This window comes from Lepidochelys kempii, chromosome 20 (assembly GCF_965140285.1).
Source record: "Lepidochelys kempii isolate rLepKem1 chromosome 20, rLepKem1.hap1, whole genome shotgun sequence".
NCBI classification, from domain to species: Eukaryota; Metazoa; Chordata; order Testudines; family Cheloniidae; genus Lepidochelys; species Lepidochelys kempii.
Window position 1 is genome coordinate 21,963,238 of NC_136399.1, and position 20,176 is coordinate 21,983,413.

Consider the following 20,176-nt stretch of genomic DNA (forward strand, 5'->3'; position numbering starts at 1 on the left):
GCTGTGTCCCCCAAGAAGTGGGTGTATTTAAGTGAGAAGTTAAGTGAACCCTGTGTAGTTTGCAGAGTGCATTGGGGTCTTTCAGGATGAAAGGCATAAGGGGTCAGATGCTCAGCTGGGGTAACTCAGCATAGTGCTATTGACTTCAATGGAGATATTGCAGCTGATGTCATTTGGGGATCTGGCCTGAGATATTCACTGTGATGCTACTGATCTGTGCCATGTGGAGTTAGGCTGGTGAAGTGCATGCCTGATGTTTAATTGTAGTTCACAGTCCTAAGCAAAGGAAGTCCTGAGCTAGACTCAGCCTTCCTTTTAGTGGGGCCTGAATTGAGTTGATAGCAGCTGCTGTGTGTATCACAGTGATTAAAGGAGGAGTTGAAGATAACCTGTATTCTCTGAGTGCAAGGGTTCTCAAACTTCATTGCACCGTGACCCCCTTCTGACAACAAAAATTACTACACGACCCTAGGAGAGGGGACCAAAGTCTGAGCCCGACCAAGCCACCGCCCCGGCGGGGAAGCCAAAGGGCTTCAGCCCTGGGCGGGCATCTGTAACCTGAGCCCCGCTGTCCAGGGCTGAAGCCCTCGGGCCTTGGCTTCAGCTCCAGGTGGTGGGGCTCCGGCTTCGGCTTCAGTCTTGGGCGGTGGGGCTCCAGCCACGGGCCCCAGCAATTCTAACACCAACCCTGGTGACCCCATTAAAATGGGGTTGCAACCCACTTTGAGGTTCTGACCCACAGTTTGTGAACTGCTGCCTGAGTGCCTTTCAGCCTGAAGGACCCCACGGGACTTAGCTTCGTCTGCAGAGGTCAAACCTACCCCACTGAAATTCAGTCATCTTTTGAGGGTGGAGCATTTGATCAATGGCACCAAGCAACACTAAGGGAGAATTTAGGACAGGAAGTGACGAAGAATCCCAGTTATGACCTATGCAGCACCTGGCTCAACAGGCCTCTGATCTCAGCTGGGTTCTGTGTAGCTCCCAGCCTTCTGAAAGGCAGTGCTTCCGTTGCAGAGTGCCCCTGATACCACACTGGGGCACAGCTTTAACCCTTAAAGCCACACTTAACCCTTCCTGCAGCACCCTGGATGTTCCTTGGTGGTTTCCCATCCAAGTGCAAAGTTGGGCTGATGCTTCCTGACTTTTGAGGTGTGACCTGATCACAGCACAAGGCTGATCATGCCTGCTTTTTGTGACTCTTACTTTATTTGCCTCACTCAGGCTGCAGGTATCTTTAGTATGTCTTCTGTTGAATCCATTTCACTAGCAGTGAGAAGCAGTGTGGGCCATGCATAGGAGGAGTCAGGAGACCTGGGTCTTTTTTCAGCTCTGCCACTGACTTGCTGTCTGGCCTTAGGCAAGTCACTTCCCTTCTCTGTTTCAGTGGGATCCCTGAACTCAATCAAGGCTTCTGGATACTGCTATAAATTAATAACTGGTGGCTGTTTTTGCTCAGCCTGAATCCTCTGCTGAGAATAGCGTTTTATCACACACACACACACCCTCCTGAACTGTTTGGGGGTTATATTAAGAAGGCTCCCTACCCTACACAGCATCTACCTGGACCCATTCAGTGTCCCCATGGACACTGAACCGAGACAGGATCTCATGCAGTCAAGATTTTCTGCCCACGTTTCTTTTTCCTTGACCATCCTGCAATAAGTGATTGTACATTTGATTTATTTTTTCCTTTGCGGTCACAACTGGGATTAGATTTGAAAACCTCTGAAGATGGTTATCAGAGCATGATTAAAAATAAAAGCAACTAGATAAACCCTCCCCTTCCAGAAAAGGCCTTGCCTTGTAACCATTTCCTTCCTGCATGGTTGTAAGTTGCACGTCAGCACACTTTTGTGCTTCACAAAACCAGACCAGGTCTGTCTGCAAAGCCTGGCAATGGGAAGGCTACATAGTTACTGCCGGGTCAGTTTCAGGCCTGGGCTGCAATCCTATGGGAGCAGGAGAGGGGCAGCTCAGAGCGTGAACATGGTGCTAGTGGATGCTAGCAGATGGTGGCTAGTGGATGCTCACACAGCAGACCTGACCCAAAGCCAGCAGCCTTAACTACTCGAGTGGGAGATGGGTGCCAATCCAGTTTATATCACAAAACCCACCTGTTGGCACTAATCTGCTCCCCCCCAAACAGCCTTGGATGAAAGGCCAAGAGCTAAAGGGCCAGGGGGGTCCCAGCCTCCCCAGTCCAGTGGGGTCTATAATGTTCCCAAATGCACTTGGGCCTCCTTTCAGGAGAGAGTAAGGGCTGGGTTCAGGATATGGAGTGAGTGGGAAGGGGAAAAGGCAAGGAGTGGCCTGCTCAGCACACACTTCGTAAAGCGAAGCAACCTCAGCTAAGTAGGTTCAGTCCAATCCTGTACATGGGGCTCCCCCATTGGATGCAGATGGGACTGAGTGCCACAGAGACACACAAGAGGGTGCCATGGGTCACAGCCCGAGGGCCAAAGGTTCCCCCACTCCTCCACACAGCAAGACCCATCCATCAAGATACCTTCAGGGCCCCAATCTGAGCACCTCACGGTTACCTATTGAATTCATCCTCCCAGCATGGCAGGGAAGGATCATCATCCCAATTGGCCTGAGGTCACCCAGGGAAAGCTAGGAATTGAAGTTTCTATTATTATTATTATTTTATTTATTAGGTATAATACATAAGCATCTGTCATGGCCCAGGACCTCCTTGTGCCAGGTGCTGTACAAACACAGAACAAAAAGACAGTTCCTGCCCCAAAGTTTGAAATCTACTAAGTCTCAGTCTACCACCTTAATCGTAGGACTTTAATCCACCTTAATCGTAATCTACCACCTTAATCGTAGGACTTAATCCTTCCTCTGCCTTGCAGCCTTGCTGTGATCTAGCCAGAGACTGGGCCTGAATAAACCCCCCTTATTCTAAGTCCTCCAGACATTGTGGGGGCTTGAAGTCTGATAACAGACCTGAATCTAAATACTGCAAAGGATCCCCATCCTTATAGCAGGCTGAGCCGAATGTCAGATCCCCAACCCTCCACTTTTGGGGGTGGTCTGTCCAGAGCTGAATTTCTGTACCTTAAATCTAACCTCTAGCTTGGGCTGAGCTGATGCTGGAGCACCTCATCTTAGCTGATCAGAGCTGTGAGAATCAAGTCCTCCCACCCTTTTAACACCCCGACAGGCCCCGAACCAGCCCTTCCTGTTGCAGCTTGCACTGCGATCACACTGGAGCAACCTGTGAGAAAGCCCATGGGGGCTTGGGAGCTCAAAGAATGACTCAAGGCCTCACCCTCCACCCAACACATCAGTGTGAAAACCCCTGAGGCGTGGGGTGAGGAAAGAGCTGGACCATGCATAGCCACGTGTGTGACACCCCTGCTGGGTCCCCGTTTGTCCTAGGAACCAGACGGGCCCAGGGTTTATTTGACTAACAGATGTTGCAGTCTTACCAGACAGGAGAGATAGCTCAGTGGTTTGAGCATTGGCCTGCTAAACCCAGGGTTGTGAGTTCAATCCTTGAGGGGGCCATTTAGGGATCTGGGGCAAAAATTGGAGATTGGTCCTGCTTTGAGCAGGGGGTCGGACTAGATGATCTCCTGAGGTCCCTTCCAACCCCGATATTCTATAATTCTATGTGTGATTGCTCCATTCTAAGTGGGGTCATCACTTCCCCCGCCTCCCATTACACACACACACCTGTCCTCTCTCCTGATAGTCCCATGAAGCAGAGGGAGACAGAGAAGCAGCTGCTTCTGCTCCAAACAGACCTCTTTGCACACAGTTGGTGGTAGGGTGGTGTTTTCTCACTGTTGATTGATATTACGGTTTGACCTACAGGCTGCAATTGGTGACCAGGGCCCCATTGTGCCAGGCACTGTGTGCACACAGCACTAAGATGTTCAGCACCTAGCACAATGGGGTCCTGCTCCCTGCCTGCCGTGATACACCAAAGAAATAATAACACCTGTCCCTGCTCCTAGAAGTTTGTCGTCTAAGTATAAGATGAGGGATGGCAGGTAGATACCGAGGGACAAGGGTGTACCTAGTGACACTGGAGCTAGTTATGATTAGTGGCATGACAGGAGATCAGTATGAGCCATGTTGCTGCTTGGAGTATTGAGCCCAGGCAGATGAAGGGGATGACTGTGATTGCCTTCTCACGATATGAACCCCAGGGTTCATGGTGGGTGCAGGGCCACTGGCCCCCCAGCACCAGTTCAGAAGAGATGAACTCGCAATCACCAAACTTTACCCTGCCCCCTCACGCCTCCCCTGCAGCTTCCAGCATGTGATTTCTGCTCCAGCAGAGGTGAGATAACACCTCATTTGATCGCTTTCCTGCTGAGCACGGGGGCGGTGTCTGAAACCCACTGGAAGCCTCCCCTGCCTGTGCACTGTGTGTGAATCACTCAGCAATCACGGAGCTCCTTGGGTGGCTTTGTCTGCACTGGCAGCCAGAGCCTCCGCTGCTGTAAACCGGCACAGCTCTAGGGACAGATTCCCATGGGGCAGCGCTGATTTATACCAGCCAGGGATCTGCCCCTGGGATTTCAGCCACTGGTTCAAACCCAGCATAAAGATTGTTTCCACCAGCACAGCTCACCCTGGTGTAAAGCCAAGATGAGCTGCACCAGTTCAGACCAGATCTGCCCTTGTGATCAGCACTGGTGCAGCTTCTCCAGGGCTGAAACCACAGTGTAGACGAGGCCTCAGCTCACTGCTCCCTAGCGTGTTATAGAAAAGCCACTCGGTTGACCCCCCTTTCCAACAGTGCCTAAGGGCTGATGAGAGTTCAGAGAGGCTCTGCTTGGGCTGTGCTAATGCCTGTCCTCTTTTCTTCTGTAGCTGGGGGTTTGCAGAGCGCGCTCAGCCCTGCTGCAGTTGTTATAGTCAAGAAGTGGGTATAAACATGAGCCCCTTCTTGCTACCCAGGCTGGACTGTCCCTTTACAGCAACAGGGCTGTATGGACGCCAGTGGAATTCCACCATTGTGAGCAGAGAGCAGGCCTCGGGTCTCTGCCCCTGCTCCGATCTTCTCACTTTGTGCTGCTCTAGACAAATCCTAGGAGATATCTCCAGGGGAGCGAGCCAGAGCCTGTCCCATCTCCTGAACTGTCAGCCAGTGGTCTGGTTTCTCTAGAACAGCCACCGTGTTGGGGACTGCGCTTCCAGCAGGGTCAGGGTGCAAACATGGCTCTCTCTAGATGGGACCAGGTTGTGTCCCCACCATGCCAGGGCTAGAGCTGCCCATTAGGCCATGCTGCTGTCCCTTTTTGTCGGGAGATCCCACCAGTAGGAAACTTGGAGCCACCTGGGATATCCTTCTTTGCCCTCTGCTTACAGCCGGGGTGGGAGTGCGGCCTGCTGAATATTAAGGGATGGGGGTGGCCTTGCGATCTCAGGGAGCTGCTTCCAGGAGCTAGGTTGGGGGTCACACAGAGCAGCATGTCACTCTGCACTCCAGCAGCACTTCCAAAGGCTCCAACCCTAGCCCCAAATTATATGAGTGTGCGGCTGTGGGGCTCGTTCCCTGCCCACACCCACCCATGGGAGCACCCTCAGTGCCCACAGAGCCTGGATGTGGAAAGGTGGGCAGCACAGTGCAGTGGTCAGAGCAGAGAAGCCTGTGCTGCTGAGGTCCCAGTCTGACCCCCTCTGCCCCCACCTCCCTGCAGAAGAACAGCTCGCTGCCTGACGAGAACAACGTGGCCCGTTTGCAGGAGGAGCTCAAGGCACTGAAGGTGCGTGAGGTGGCAGCACTGACCTCACTCAAGGAGCTACAGCTACAGGTGAAGGAGCTCAATGACAGCTGGCAGGTAAAGCCCCTTTCCCCGTCGGCTCCACTCACCACCAGGCCAGCTACCCATCCCTGACCCCAGCACGTGGGCAGAGACAACCCCCCAACCAGTGATACATCTGATGAGCGATTATCTTTGAGAACTCATGGGTGAGGCCCAGAGGACAGGAGAAGGGCTAACACAGTACCTATCTTTAAAAGGGGCATACAGAGGACCCAGGGAATAATGGAACACTCTGACTTCGGTACCTGGAAAGATACTGGAACAAACTATTAATCAATTTGTTAGCACCTAAAGGATAATAGGGTAATAAGTAATAACCAACAAATTGTGCCAAACCAACCTAATTTCTTTCTTTGATAGGGTTACCGGCCTAGCAGATGCATGAAAGCTGTAGATATGATTTTGTGATGGTTTAGACCCCCCCTTTGGGATGTCACCTGATGTACTGCTGTCTCACTGAGCCCCTTCTGTTCCACCAGCCTGGATTTCCTCTCCCTGTTTTGTTGAATGAGGCTCTCTGGCCTCTTGCAGCACACAAACACACAGGTAGGGCCCCACCCAGCTACAGACACAGACTGAAGTCAGCTCTGTGTGAGAGGATTCACCCAGCACTCATGTGCACACCCCTTTTGGGGGAATAAACCCAAAATAATACTGTCTTGCACTGAGGATTGCCTGCTATCTGGTGGGCGTTCCCCCAAGTACACACACAGTTGTAGTTGTTACATAGTCAATATTCCTAACTTCAGATACAGAAAGGATACATGCATACAAATTGGATAATCACATTCAGTGAATCATAACCTTTCCAATGATATCTTACATGAGCCATCTTGCGTAAAGTATATCTTAGTCATGCCATATTGCTATCATCATATTTCTATGAAGAATATGGGGTGTAATGTCACAGATATGTGTTGATTTTAGTAAGGCTTTTGACAATCTCACAAGGCATTCTTCTGAGCAAACTAAAGAAGGTCTAGATGAAATTGCTATAAGGTGGATGCACAAGTGGTTGAAAGACCAAAGAGTAGTTGTAAAAAGTTCACTGTCAAACTGTATCTTGTGGGGCTCCGCAGTCAATCTTGGGTCCAGTACTAATCAATATTTTCATTACTGATTTGGATAATGGAGTGCAGAGCATGTTTATAAAACTTGCAGAAGTCACCAAGCTGGGAAAGATTGTAAGCACTTTGGAGGACAGGTTTAGAATTGAAAATGACCTTGACAAATTTGTTGAAATCCAACAAAGACAAGTGCAAAGTACTGTACTTGGGAAGGAAAAATCAAACGCATAAATACAAAAAGAGGAATCACTGGCTAGGTGGTAGTAGTGCTGAAACGGTTCTGGGGGTTATAGTAGACCACAAATTGAATATGAGCCACTAGTGACTTTGAGGACATCAGTTACTGAGCCAGAGGTTATGGGTCTGTTACAGGAGCGGGTGGGTGAGGTTCTGTGGCCTGCAATATACGGGAGATCAGACTAGATGATCATGATGGTCCCTTCTGGCCTTAAAGTCTATGAGTCTACGCTGAGTCAAATGTGATGCAGTTACAAAACCAGCTCTCATCATTCTGGGGTATACCTACAGCAGTGTTGTATATCAGACATGGGAGGTAATTGTCCCCTTCTGCTCAGCACCTGTGTGGCCTCAGCTGGAGTCCTGTGTCCCAGTTTGGGGCATCACATTTCAAGTATGATGTGGACAAATTGGAGAGAATTCACAGAGACCAACAAATAATCAAAGGTTTAGAAAACCTCACCTGTGAGGAATGGTTAAACTGGGCATGTTTAATCTTGAGAAAAGAAGGCTGAGGAGGGAGGGTGACATGATAACAGTCTTCAGATATGTTAAAGGTTGTTCTGAAGAGGACGAAGATCAGTTGTTCTCCATGTTCACTGAAGGTAGGGCAAGAAGTAATCCGCTTAATCTGCAGCAAGGGAGATTTAAACTCTGGAATGGGCTTTCAAAGGAGGTTGTAGAATTCCTGTCATTGGAGATTTTTAAGAACAGGTTGGAAAAACACCTATCAGGGATGGTCTTGGTCCTGCCCCAGTGTAGGGGGCTGGACTAGAAGACCTCTCTAGGTCCCTTCCAGCCCTGCAGTTCTGGGATTCTGTGATCCTCAGATCTGCCCCTCTGGGGCTTTATTAGTTGAATCAGCTCAAAACTGGCCTGAATCTCAACCTGGAACAGGACCGTGGCAGGGGGTTAGAATCATAGGGTTAGAAGGGACCACTAGGGTCACCTAGCCTAACCCTCTGCCAAGATGCAGGATTTGTTGTGTCTAAACCATCCCAGACAGGTGGCTCCAGCCTCCTTTTGAAAACCTTCAGTGAAGAAGCGTCCACAATGTCCTTGTTTGTCATAAATTTCCTTCACGGTGTCACAGGCTCGGGTATCTGGGCTCAAAGTGAGCTGGCTCCCAGGGTCACAGACCAGTCCACTTTCCCACAAAGCTCAGCCTTAGGGGGTAAGAGCTCCCTTCACCCTCAGCAGATCTGTGCTTCAGTAAGGAATGTCTTTCAGCTGGCCTGGGATGATCTGACAGAGCAGTGGGGGCGGGGAGTCCGAACTCCTGGGTTCTATCCTGGGCTCACAGAGCAACTATAGGCAAGTTCCTTCCCCTCTGTACGCCTTTCAGTGTGCCAGACCCCCTTTAGAGTCGCATTCTTTCACTAGGGTGAGCCACTCGGCCTCACCGCCTCCTTAGACCTCAGGGTCTTCAGCACTCCTGCTTCACTTCATGATCTCCCTTCAGTGAGTCCAACTGAGATGAGCAAGCACCTGAGAGAGACTTGTACACTCAAAAGGAGCAGTAAGTGCACCGGACTCCCTCCCTTCAGCAGCTGCACTGACTCTCAGCCAGCATCACAGAAGCAGTCAGGATTGCTAGATGTCTGCGACACAGCGTAGAAAGTCCTTGGTCATCACACAGAACAGAAACATACAGCCTGGTTCATCTTGGCCAGCCTGGAGTCCCAGCAAAGCAGTGCCCACCCTTGGCTCCTGCTCTGTCCCTCTGTGTCCTCCTTCCTTGTTCAAGTTCCTGGCTTGGCCCCTCCTCAGTCCCTTGTTCTCCAACTGGTCAAACACAGCTGGCTTCCTGGGGAGGGTGTGGACCATCCATGGTCCTTTGTTGCTAGGTAGCAAATGTTCCAGTGTTTGGCTTTGCCGTTGTCTTCCCTGACTCTCCAATGACGGGCCAGTCCGCAGAGAGCCAGGCACCATTTCCACCTGTGTGGTAGCTTGCCCGAGAGTAAACAGCCCTTTGCCACCCCCAGATGACAATGCAGCATATAGGGGAAACTGAGGCACACACAGTATTCCTACAAAATATTACAGAGAATTCCCACGCTGTCACTTCTCTTCCCCCTTTGAGACTGAACTGAGCAGGGTCACTTTAACCAGTGACCTAGGGACGTTCGAACCCCCAATGTTATCCATAGATGCCACAGCATCTTTCACATTTCCTTGGCAGCTGTTCTACCAGGCACTAGCAAGATTCATTTAGCACCCTTGCTAATCAATCAAACATACAGTGCCCAATACACAAGTCAGTGCAGTTTCATGTCCTCACTTGGGTCTGGTCTGTTAGATGGCACCAGCAGGGCACGCATAAGGAGTTTTCATGCAGCTCTGTGCCCTTTTGCCATCCCAAAGCTGGGATGGGGTCCTGCCGGAGTGAGGAGTGCAATGAGCCCACATTCCTCCATGAGTCAGCCATCTTGGCCGCAAAGTGGGGTGCCTTTACCTCTTGGTTGGATTAGGGAGTGAGCCCTTGAGCCTTGGGTCTTCACCCAGTCACATCTCTGGGGCTCTGGTGTCCCAAGGTGTGGTGAGGCAGGGATGCAGGGTGTCCCAACCCCAGAGCTGTGCATATGCCAGGAGCCCATCTCCCCTCTTGGGGTCACCCTGTTGCCCTCACCCCCAGGACTGAGTCTTCTCTCGGGCCCTGTTCTGGAGGGTTATGATTCGGGGTCTCTTGTTCAGGAAAACCCACCATGACCAGGGCCACATTCTGACCAGGGGTCTCCGTTAGCCAGCAGCAGCCTTCCAGCTGCATTACCCTTCTCTGGGGCTTCTCGCACCCATGGACAGGGCAAACATGGCAGTTCTCCTTGTCACATCTCACATGTGGAGATGGGCGAGGTGACCCCTCTGCCCCACTCAGCTACAGGGCAGACAGGCAGGTGTCTTAAGCTTAGCAGCTCCTTCCTTTGTGTTAGCAGCCAGGGGGGAAAACCCCTCCTCCCTGCCCGCTAGGCTATTTGCATGTTCTATGACACCTTCATTCTGAGCCTTCTGGCTCCCTGGATTCAAGTCTTTGGCCACTACAGAAGCAGGGACTGGATCCTTGCTTAGAGTGATACAGTCGTTTCCCAAAGGATGTCCAAGGTGATATCCTCGGAGAACCCCAACTACCCCACCCCACCCCGATCCTTCCTGTGTCCTCACAGAGACCTGAGCCACAGGCAGGGCAAATGACTTCACTTTTGGGACCTTCACCTAGGTTACACAGCCATTCAGCACTTCATGGGGTTGCACAACACATGGTTTGATGCAGTTTCTCTCTGACCCAGAATCTCTGCACCCCATGAATGTCTTCCCATTAGCCACAACCTGCTGCTCTCTATAGGGGTCAGATGTATCTAAGCACAGGAGAGGATAGCAGGACATATGTACTGGTGCCTGGATTGGGAGCCCTTCTGTCACTGTCCAGCATGTCCCTGAGGGGCTGACTACGTGACTGCTTTCCTCCAATAGTTGAGTCACAGTTTGCCCCTGGAGCCTGAGCTCAGGGTGCTTTTCCGGTCGGACAGACGCTGATTTAGCCCCTCTGCCCTGGGCGTTGGCCAAGTTAACACTTTGAAGGTTCTGTTTGGCCACTCTTTCCTTACCCTTGGGCATTTTGCCCACTTATGCCCTGTTTTCCTACAGAAATTATACCGCAGGTCTCAGATGTCCCTTGGAGGAGGTCTCCATCGGCCGTACCCCAACTTTGGGTTTTCCTGAGTCCCCTTCTGGGATGCTTCCAGGGGTTTCCTTTCCCAGGCTTAGGCCAGTCCCCTTTGGGTCTCTTCATACCCAGCCCTGCTGCCCACAAACTCATCTGCCAGCCAGCCTGCACACCACAGATCTTTAGGCTTTCTGTCCACTGACCACATTTTAAGCTCATAGAGACAGATCTTATAAAGTTTTTCCAACCCAACCAGCATGGTGAGCCCTGCACCCTTACCCCATTTGTGGAGATATTCTCCCATCAGGGTGCTGGCTGTCATTTAGGTCACACCCTGGGTCTTTTGCACACCCTGAAACCTTTTCCTGTAAGCCTCAGGTCAATTCACACTTAAGCAGCAAAGCCGAATTGATTAGTTTCTAGTCCCCAGTGTCAACCCCGTCCATCTGGCTGCACACTTCTATGGCTTTAGGATTGGCAGTGCGGGGATCATGACCTGACCTCGTGGGTGTGCAGTGGGGCAGAACGAGGCTTGAGAAGCGCTGTGGGACCCTGGTTGGAGGGGCCCGTGCAGGCGAGGAGCAGGAGCTCCGCAGGTTGGTGCGTGAATCCTGACATGGGGGCACACATTCACCCTGTGCACCCTCCACTCCCCTAGGCTCATCTGTCACGGGCAGGCGGGCGCTGGAAGGAGTCCCCCCGCAAGAACACCATGAACGACCTCCAGGATGAGCTGATGACCATCCGCCTGCGGGAGGCCCAGGCCCAAGCCGACCTCCGCGAGCTGCGGCAGAGGCTGGTGGAGCTTGAAACCCAGGTGAGGCAGTTGGCAGGGTGACAAGCCAGCTGGGTCTGGAACGTTCCCATGGGAGATCGGCACACGGTCCCAATGTACCCCCGGGCGAGGACCCCTGACAGTGGGGAGAGGGGTGGGGTGCAGTTGTGTGGGTGATGGCTGTGGGGGAAGCATGCAAGTAAGGAGGGGGGGATGTTGTGGGTGTATAAGGGGGGCTGCAGTTGAGGGGGGGATGTGTGTGGGGTGTGTACTATGTATAGAGAGGGTCGTGGGGCATGGGCAGTGCATAGGGAGAGGAATGTGTGCGGTGTATAGGGAGGGGGATGTGGATGGGGCGTGGGTGGTGCGTAGGGACGGGATGTGGGTGGGGCGTGGGTGGTGCGTAGGGACGGGATGTGGGTGGGGCGTGGGTGGTACGTAGGGAGGGGGGTGTGGGAGGGGTGTGTGGCGGTGCGTAGGGAGGGGGATGTGGGTGGGGTCTAGGGGGAGTGTCACGGAGTCCCCGGGCGATGCTCTGGAACTGCTCCCTACGAAGCCAGACAGGACTCTGGGGAAGTCTCCTTTCTGGGAGCACCCTGTCTGCAGGACACACAGCTCACACAGCTTCCACCTTCCTGGGTCTGACCTCGGAGCATTCAGCCTCCTCTGCCCCTCCGTGCGCTTCCCACAGCGAGTCCGCCCAGGCGGGGTCCTGGGGAAGCCAGAGGGTCCTGACCCCCAACTTCACAGTCAGACGTGACTCTCAGCCAGCCAGTAAAACAGAAGGTTTATTACACAACAGGAACATTGTCTAACACAGAGCTTGTAGATGCAGAGAACAGGACCCCTCAGCTGGGTCCATTTTGGGGGCAGTGAGCCAGACAACCACGTCTGCACTTCACTCCATGGCCCCAGCCAGCCCCAAACTGAAACTCTCTCCAGCCCCTCCTCTTCTGGGCTTTGTCCCTTTCCCGGGCCAGGAGGTCACCGGATTCCTTTGTTCTCCAACCCTTTAGCTCTCACCTTGGAGGGGGGAAGGGCCCAGGCCACCAGTTGCCAGGAAACAGGGTGTCGGCCATTCTCTGTGTCCAGACCCCTGCACACACCTGCCCTCCAGGGCTCTGCAATGATCATACAGCCTTATCCCACCACCTAGACACTTAAGAACTGCATTTGGGAAACTGAGGCACCCCCACAATATTCAGAGGAAACATTAAGAATAGTCCCACTTTGTCACAGGGGGGAATGTGGGCAGTGCATAGGGACGGGGATGTGGGCGCTGCGTAGAGAGGGGGAATGTGGGCGGTGTGTAGGCAGGGGGATGTGGGTGGGGTACGGGCAGTACGAAAGGACAGGAATGTGGGTAGTGTGTAGGGAAGGGGGATGTGGGTGGGGTATGGGAGGGGCGTGGGGCATGTACTGTGTGTTGGGGTGAAATGTGTATCGTGGTGGGGGACTGCGGGGCGTAGGTCAGTGTATTGGGGTGGGGGCATGCACAGTGTGTGTGTGTGCAGGGCGTGCACAGTGATGGGAAGTGGGTGGCTATGGGCTTGTACAGTGTGTTTGGGTTGGGAGGTGTGTACAGTGTGTTGGGTGTGGATGCATGCAGGGCGCATACACTGTGTTGGGGGTGGTGAGTTTGGCAGGCATGAGCAGTGTGTTGGAGTATGTGGGCATGTATAGTGTGTTGGGGAGTGAGTGTGTGGTGTGTACTGAGGGGTGTTGTGTGCACATGGAGTGCAATCCTGGAGTGCGGCCATAGTGGGGGGTGCACTAAGGAGTGGCTGTTCGGAGCGGGTGCGCTGGGTGATGATCGGAAGCTGGGGCTGGACAGTGGTGGATCACTTGCTAATTTCCCAGTTCTGTTCCTTCCCCCTGAAACATCTGGCACCAGCCACTGTCGGCAGACAGGCCACTGGGCTAGATGGACCATTGGGCTGACCCACTATGGCCGTTCTTATGGGGATGGGAGTGCAGGTGGTGGGGACGTGTGTTGTGTGTGCATGGAGCAGAGCCATGGAGTGTGGGGGTGCATTGTGTAGGGGTGCAGTTGGGTGGATGTTTGCAGGCAGGTAGTGTGCGTGTGGTGGGTATTTGGGGGGGCTAGGGGAGTGAATGTGCCAATGAGGATTCAGTGGGGGTGCAGTTGTGGAGCATACTGAGTTGGGGGTGCTGCTATAGAATGGGAGGACGCAGTTGTGAGGAGTGGGTGTGTGTTGCATGTGCATGGAGATCAGTTATGGGGGTGTGTTCTGTGGGGATGCAGTTGGGGGATGTGGGTGTTTGCAGGGTGGGAGTGGGGGTGCAGTTGGGGATGAGGGAGTGTATTGGGTGTTTACACACACACACACACACACACACACACACACACACGCCATGGAAGCTGTAGGGCTGGAACCCCATGTTTGCTGCGAGCGGGCATGGTGGAATGGCCTGTCACCTGAGCTTTGTTCCCTGTCTGTCTCCGCCCGGCACCCCAGGATCAGATTCACAGTAATCTGCTGAACCGGACGGAGCAGGAGTGCCTAGGGCTGCAGGAGAAGCTGCAATACCTCACTGCCCAGAACAAAGGGCTGCAGACGCAGCTGAGTGAGACCAAGCGCAAGCATGCGGAGTCCGAGTGCAAGGTGAGCCCCAGGCTGTGGGGGGCAGCCACAGCAATGCAGTGGGGACGGCCTGCTCCAGCCCAGGAAACTGTCCCTTGCCCTGCCCTGCCCTGCCCCACCCCAGCCAGCTCTGCTCTGCTCTGCTCGGCACTGGGTGAAATTCACCTAGCTGCTTTTCAGGGGCTAGGTGGCAAGAAGACAGCACTGTCAGCCCCCAGGTGTGGCCTCCAGACAGTGAATCTAACAGCAGCTTGTGCAGAAATCCTCTCCCCAGACCTGGGATTCACAGCCCCCGATGTGCTGACTCAGGGACCCAAGGGGATGAGCTTGGGGGGCAGGGATCAGATGGCCCACATCTGGGCTTCCCTTCCTGCTTTGAACACACCACCACCTGTGTAGACCTGGACCCAGCAGGCCAGACATGGTGACGATGCAGCCCGTATGTGGGTGGAGGGGCTGTACCCCAAACTAACGCAGATGAATTTCCAGGCTCTGCAGCTCTGTGACATGTTGGAGGCTCGTGGTGCTTTGAGCAGGGGCATGGCATATCCTCGAGCTGGGTCTTGGCGGATCTGAACCCTCCCCTTGCTGAGTCCTGTTGTTCCCCTGGCTGTTGCGCTGACATTAACACCGTGTGTTTGACACTACAGAGCAAAGAGGAGGTGATGGCAGTGCGGCTGCGGGAGGCCGACAGCATGGCAGCCGTGGCAGAGATGCGGCAGCGGATTGCTGAGCTGGAGATCCAGGTGCGGGGAAATAACCAGCTCACCCAGACATGTGTATCTTTGTGAGCACAAAAACCACACTCCTGCTCCAGAGCCTGTCCTGATCCCAGCTGGAGGTCAGGAAGGGATCTCTGAGTGAGATGGGAAAGGGAAACGGCTGTCACCTTGGCATCCCTTCCCCCATCTCTGTTCCCAGTCGCCTTTGGACCAAGCCTGATTCTCTCCCCACTCTCCACAGAGGGAAGAAGGGATGATCCAGGGCCAGCTGAACAACTCTGACTCCTCCCAATACATCCGGGAGCTCAAGGACCAGATTGATGAGCTCAAGGCTGAGGTGAGTGCAGTCCCCACCCCCAGTGCTGTGTCCATTATGGGGGCAGAGAGCAGCTTATCAGGTTCCTCCTTGGCCAGGGTCCTGCCAGGCCATCTTGCTCCCCTGTGTCCGAGTTTAGACCTTGGGTGAATAGCAGTGTCCCTTCTTGCAGGATCCCTGAAACCACTTTCCGAATGGGGGATGCCAGACCCAGCTTCCTTCCAGTTGATCCCTCCTCGGCACTGAGAGTGAATCGAGATCCAGGCTTTTGGGCTGGCCCACAGGAAATTGGGGCTGTTAGCAAATTTTTGAACTGGATCGAGCTCTGGATTTGGGGGCTTTGGGACCTGGGCTCTTGTCTGCAGCCCATCTCTAGTTGCAACCCATATTATCACGACTCTCCTCTGTCTCTGCCTCATTGTATGCGTATGTAAGGCACCAATCCCATAGACTACTCAGGTCTCTGTGCTGCGTAGCACAGAGCTTTGGAAGGGCCAGGGAAAGGCAGTGCCCCCGGCTCAGACCTGTCCTTGCAAGCACCCTCTCTGCTGGTGACTTTTGGCTGCAAGACATGGGCGTAGTTTGGGAAGGGCATGGGGGGCGTGCCCCCCCCCCAACTGCAAGCCTCTGGCAGGTGTGGAATTTGGCCCTCATGCACGGTCCCATTGGCCTGGCTGGAACTGCCCTCCCAAATATAGAACTCAAACTATGCCAATGTTGTAAGAGCCAGGACAAGGGTGGCACAGTGATTAGGACCTCGGGGGACCTGTGTTCAATTCCCTGGTCTGCCACAAACTCCCTGGGTGACTTCGGATAAGTTGCTTAGTTGCTCTGTGCCTTGGTTTCCCTGTCTGTACAGTAGGGATGATAGCCCTGCCCTGCCACACAGTGGTGGTGGTAGGATAAATGCATTAAAGTTCATGAGGTGCTCAGATCCTACAGTGATGGGGCCATAGACGAAGCCATATACTTATCCCACATCCCCAGTCCTGTGTGGCCGAGCCAGTAGCTGGCGGCTGTTTGTTCACCTCCACAGCTTCTACAGGTGGCTCATCTCCTTCCCCATGAAAAGCCTTTGGCTTCATAAGAAAGGGAGGCGGGGGGGTGGGGTGCAGTGAGGCTGCTGCTGCTGCTGCAGTGGATGGGGCAGAACATTCACTGGCATGCCCTGATGGACGGCGGGGTGGACATATCACCGCGCACAGTGGGTTTTGAAGGTCGTTGGTGCAGGGCTGTGGAGAGTGATCAGAATCCAGAGGGGCAGGGGGAAGAATCATAGAATATTAGGGTTGGAAGAGACCTCAGGAGATCATCTAGTCCAACCCCCTGCTCAAAGCAGGACCAATCCCCAACTAAATCATCCTAGCCAGGGCTTTGTCAGGCCTGACCTTAAAAACCTCTAAGGAAGGAGATTCCACCACTTCCCTAGGTAACCCATTCCAGTGCTTCCCCACCCTCCTTGTGAAATAGTGTTTCCTAATATCCAACCTACACCTTCCCCACTGCAACTTGAGACCATTGCTTCTTGTTCTGTCCTCTTCTACCACTGAGAATAGCCGAGCTCCATCCATCCATTTGATAGGCTGCTACCAAATCCCCCCTCACTCTTCCCTTCTGCAGACTAAATAAGCCCAGTTCCCTCAGCTTCTCCTCATAAGTCATGTGCCCCAGCCCCCTAATCATTTTTGTTGCCCTTTGCTGGACTCTCTCCAAATTTGTCCACCTCCCTTCTGTAGTGGAGGGACCAAAACTGGACACAATACTCCAGGTGTGGCCTCACCAGTGCCAAATAGAGGGGAATAATCACTTCCCTCGATCTGCTGGCACTGCTCCTACCAATATGCCGTTGGCCTTTTTGGAAACAAGGGCACACTGCTGACTCATATCCAGCTTCTCGTCCACTGTAATCCCCAGGTTCTTTTCTGCAGAACTGCTGCTTAGCCAGTCGGTCCCCAGCCTGTAGCGGTGCATGGGATTCCTGCTTCCTAAGTGCAGGACTCTGCACTTGTCCTTACTGAACCTCATCAGATTTCTTTTGGCCCAATCCTCCAATTTGTCTAGGTCACTCTGGACCCTATCCCTACTCTCCATCGTATCTATCTCTCCCCCCAGCTTAGTGTCATCTGCAGACTTGCTGAGTGTACAATTCATCCCATCATCCAGATCATTAATAAAAACGTTGAACAAAACCAGCCCCAGGACCGGCTCCTGGGGCACTCTGCTTGATACCAGCTGCCAACTAGACATCAAGCCATTGATCGCTACCCGTTGAGCCCGACAGTCTAGCCAGTTTTCTATCCACCTTATAGTCCATTCATCCAATCCATACTTCTTTAACTTGCTGACAAGAATACTGTGGGAGACCGTATCAAAAGCTTTGCTAAAGTCAAGGAATAACACGTCCACTGCTTTCCCCTCATCCACAGAGCCAGTTATCTCATCATAGAAGGCAATCAGGTTGGTCAGGCATGACTTGCCCTTGGTGAATCCACGTTGACTGTTCCTGATCACCTTCCTCTCCTCCAAGTGCTTCAGAATGGATTCCTTGAGGACCTGCTCCAAGATTTTGCTGGGGACTGAAGTGAGGCTGACCAGTCTGTAGTTCCCCAGATTCTCCTTCTTCCCTTTTTTAAATATGGGCACTATATTTGCCTTTTTCCAATCTTCCGGGACCTCCCCTGATCGCCATGAGTTTTCAAAGATAATGGCCACTGGCTCTGCAATCACATCAGCCAACTCCCTCAGATGCATTGCACCTGGCCCCATGGACTTGAATCATAGAATCATAGAATATCAGGGTTGGAAGGGACCCCAGAAGGTCATCTAGTCCAACCCCCTGCTCGAAGCAGGACCAATTCCCAGTTAAATCATCCCAGCCAGGGCTTTGTCAAGCCTGACCTTAAAAACCTCTAAGGAAGGAGATTCTACCACCTCCCTAGGTAACGCATTCCAGTGTTTCACCACCCTCTTAGTGAAAAAGTTTTTCCTAATATCCAATCTAAACCTCCCTCACTGCAACTTGAGACCATCACTCCTCGTTCTGTCATCTGCTACCATTGAGAACAGTCTAGAGCCATCCTCTTTGGAACCCCCTTTCAGGTAGTTGAAAGCAGCTATCAAATCCCCCCTCATTCTTCTCTTCTGCAGGCTAAACAATCCCAGCTCCCTCAGCCTCTCCTCATAACTCATGTGTTCCAGTCCCCTAATCATTTTTGTTGCCCTTCGCTGGACTCTCTCCAATTTATCCACATCCTTCTTGAAGTGTGGGGCCCAAAACTGGACACAGTACTCCAGATGAGGCCTCACCAATGTCGAATAGAGGGGAACGATCACGTCCCTCGATCTGCTCGCTATGCCCCTACTTATACATCCCAAAATGCCATTGGCCTTCTTGGCAACAAGGGCACACTGCTGACTCATATCCAGCTTCTCGTCCACTGTCACCCCTAGGTCCTTTTCCGCAGAACTGCTGCCTAGCCATTCGGTCCCTAGTCTGTAGCTGTGCATTGGGTTCTTCCGTCCTAAGTGCAGGACCCTGCACTTATCCTTATTGAACCTCATCAGATTTCTTTTGGCCCAATCCTCCAATTTGTCTAGGTCCTTCTGAATCCTATCCCTCCCCTCCAGCGTATCTACCACTCCTCCCAGTTTAGTATCATCCGCAAATTTGCTGAGAGTGCAATCCACACCATCCTCCAGATCATTTATGAAGATATTGAACAAAACCGGCCCCAGGACCGACCCTTGGGGCACTCCACTTGATACCGGCTGCCAACTAGACATGGAGCCATTGATCACTATCCGTTGAGCCCGACAATCTAGCCAGCTTTCTACCCACCTTATAGTGCATTCATCCAGCCCATACTTCCTTAACTTGCTGACAAGAATACTGTGGGAGACCGTGTCAAAAGCTTTGCTAAAGTCAAGAAACAATACATCCACTGCTTTCCCTTCATCCACAGAACCAGTAATCTCATCATAAAAGGCGATTAGATTAGTCAGGCATGACCTTCCCTTGGTGAATCCATGCTGGCTGTTCCTGATCACTTTCCTCTCATGCAAGTGCTTCAGGATTGATTCTTTGAGGACCTGCTCCATGACTTGTGCATATCCAGCTTTTCTAAATAGTCCTTAACCTGTTCTTTCGCCACTGAGGGCAGGTCACCTCCTCCCCATACTGAGCTGCCCAGTGCAGCAGTCTGGGAGCTGACCTTGTCTATGAAGACAGAGGCAAAAAAAGCACTGAGTACTTCAGCTTTTTCCACATCCTCTGTCACTAGGTTGCCTCCCCCATTTAGTAAGGGTCCCACACTTCCCCTGACCACCTTCTTGTTGCTGACATACCTGTAGAAACCCTTCTTGTTCCCCTTCACATCCCTTGTTAGCTGCAACTCCAATTGTGCCTTGGCCTTCCTGATTACACCCCTGCATGCTTGAGCAATATCTTTATACTCCTCCCTAGTCATCTGTCCAAATTTCCATTTCTTGTAAGCTTCCTTTTTGTGTTTAAACTTGCTGAAGATTTCGCTGTTAAGCCAAGCCGGTTGAACGCAGTATAGATTCGCTCCCGGGACTCTCGTACTAGTGTCTTTGTGGCAGACCACAGCCACCTACGCATTGTGAAGTCGAGTTGAGGAACAGCCTGTGACTAAGGCTTCCAAGTCACTGATTTTCAGGGGAGCTGATAGAGATCGGAGGTATGCTTCTGAGTCAGCCAACCAGCCCCTTCAGCAACCCCCAGGACAAGCCTATATGGGGAGCTGGGCTCAGCAGAGACTCTAGCAGCTGCTTTGTCACGCACAGATCTTGGTAGGCTGGAGTCTGACAGCGCCTGGCATGATGGGTCCCCAATCTCAGGCAGGGAGTGGCAACGCCCAACACAACCAGGCCCCAGTCTCAGGCAGGGTCTGCGCAGTGTCCAGCACAAGGGGCAGGGACCCTAGTCTTGCTCGGGGTCCATGCAGTGCCTAGCACAGTGGGACCCTGGCTCTGGTTGAGGC

At 52.7% G+C, this 20,176-nt stretch overlaps 1 protein-coding gene across 15 annotated transcripts in view; it reads left to right on the top strand.

Moving 5' to 3' along the window:
- EVI5L (ecotropic viral integration site 5 like) overlaps positions 1-20,176 on the top strand; it is an 82,628-nt gene that overhangs the window by 53,293 nt on the left and 9,159 nt on the right. For 12 of the 15 annotated variants that reach the window (XR_012155756.2, XR_012155755.2, XM_073319073.2 and 9 more), the window contains 5 exons: positions 5,667-5,807; positions 11,416-11,574; positions 14,013-14,159; positions 14,789-14,884; positions 15,102-15,197. Coding sequence is in view for 13 of the 15 variants with exons in the window: in XM_073319073.2 (XP_073175174.1) it covers positions 5,667-5,807; positions 11,416-11,574; positions 14,013-14,159; positions 14,789-14,884; positions 15,102-15,197 (639 nt within the window). In the remaining 2 variants the exon portion in view is untranslated. The remainder of the gene's footprint in view (positions 1-5,666; positions 5,808-11,415; positions 11,575-14,012; positions 14,160-14,788; positions 14,885-15,101; positions 15,198-20,176) is intronic. The other 3 variants (XM_073319074.2, XM_073319077.2, XM_073319069.2) reach the window with 2 other exon arrangements.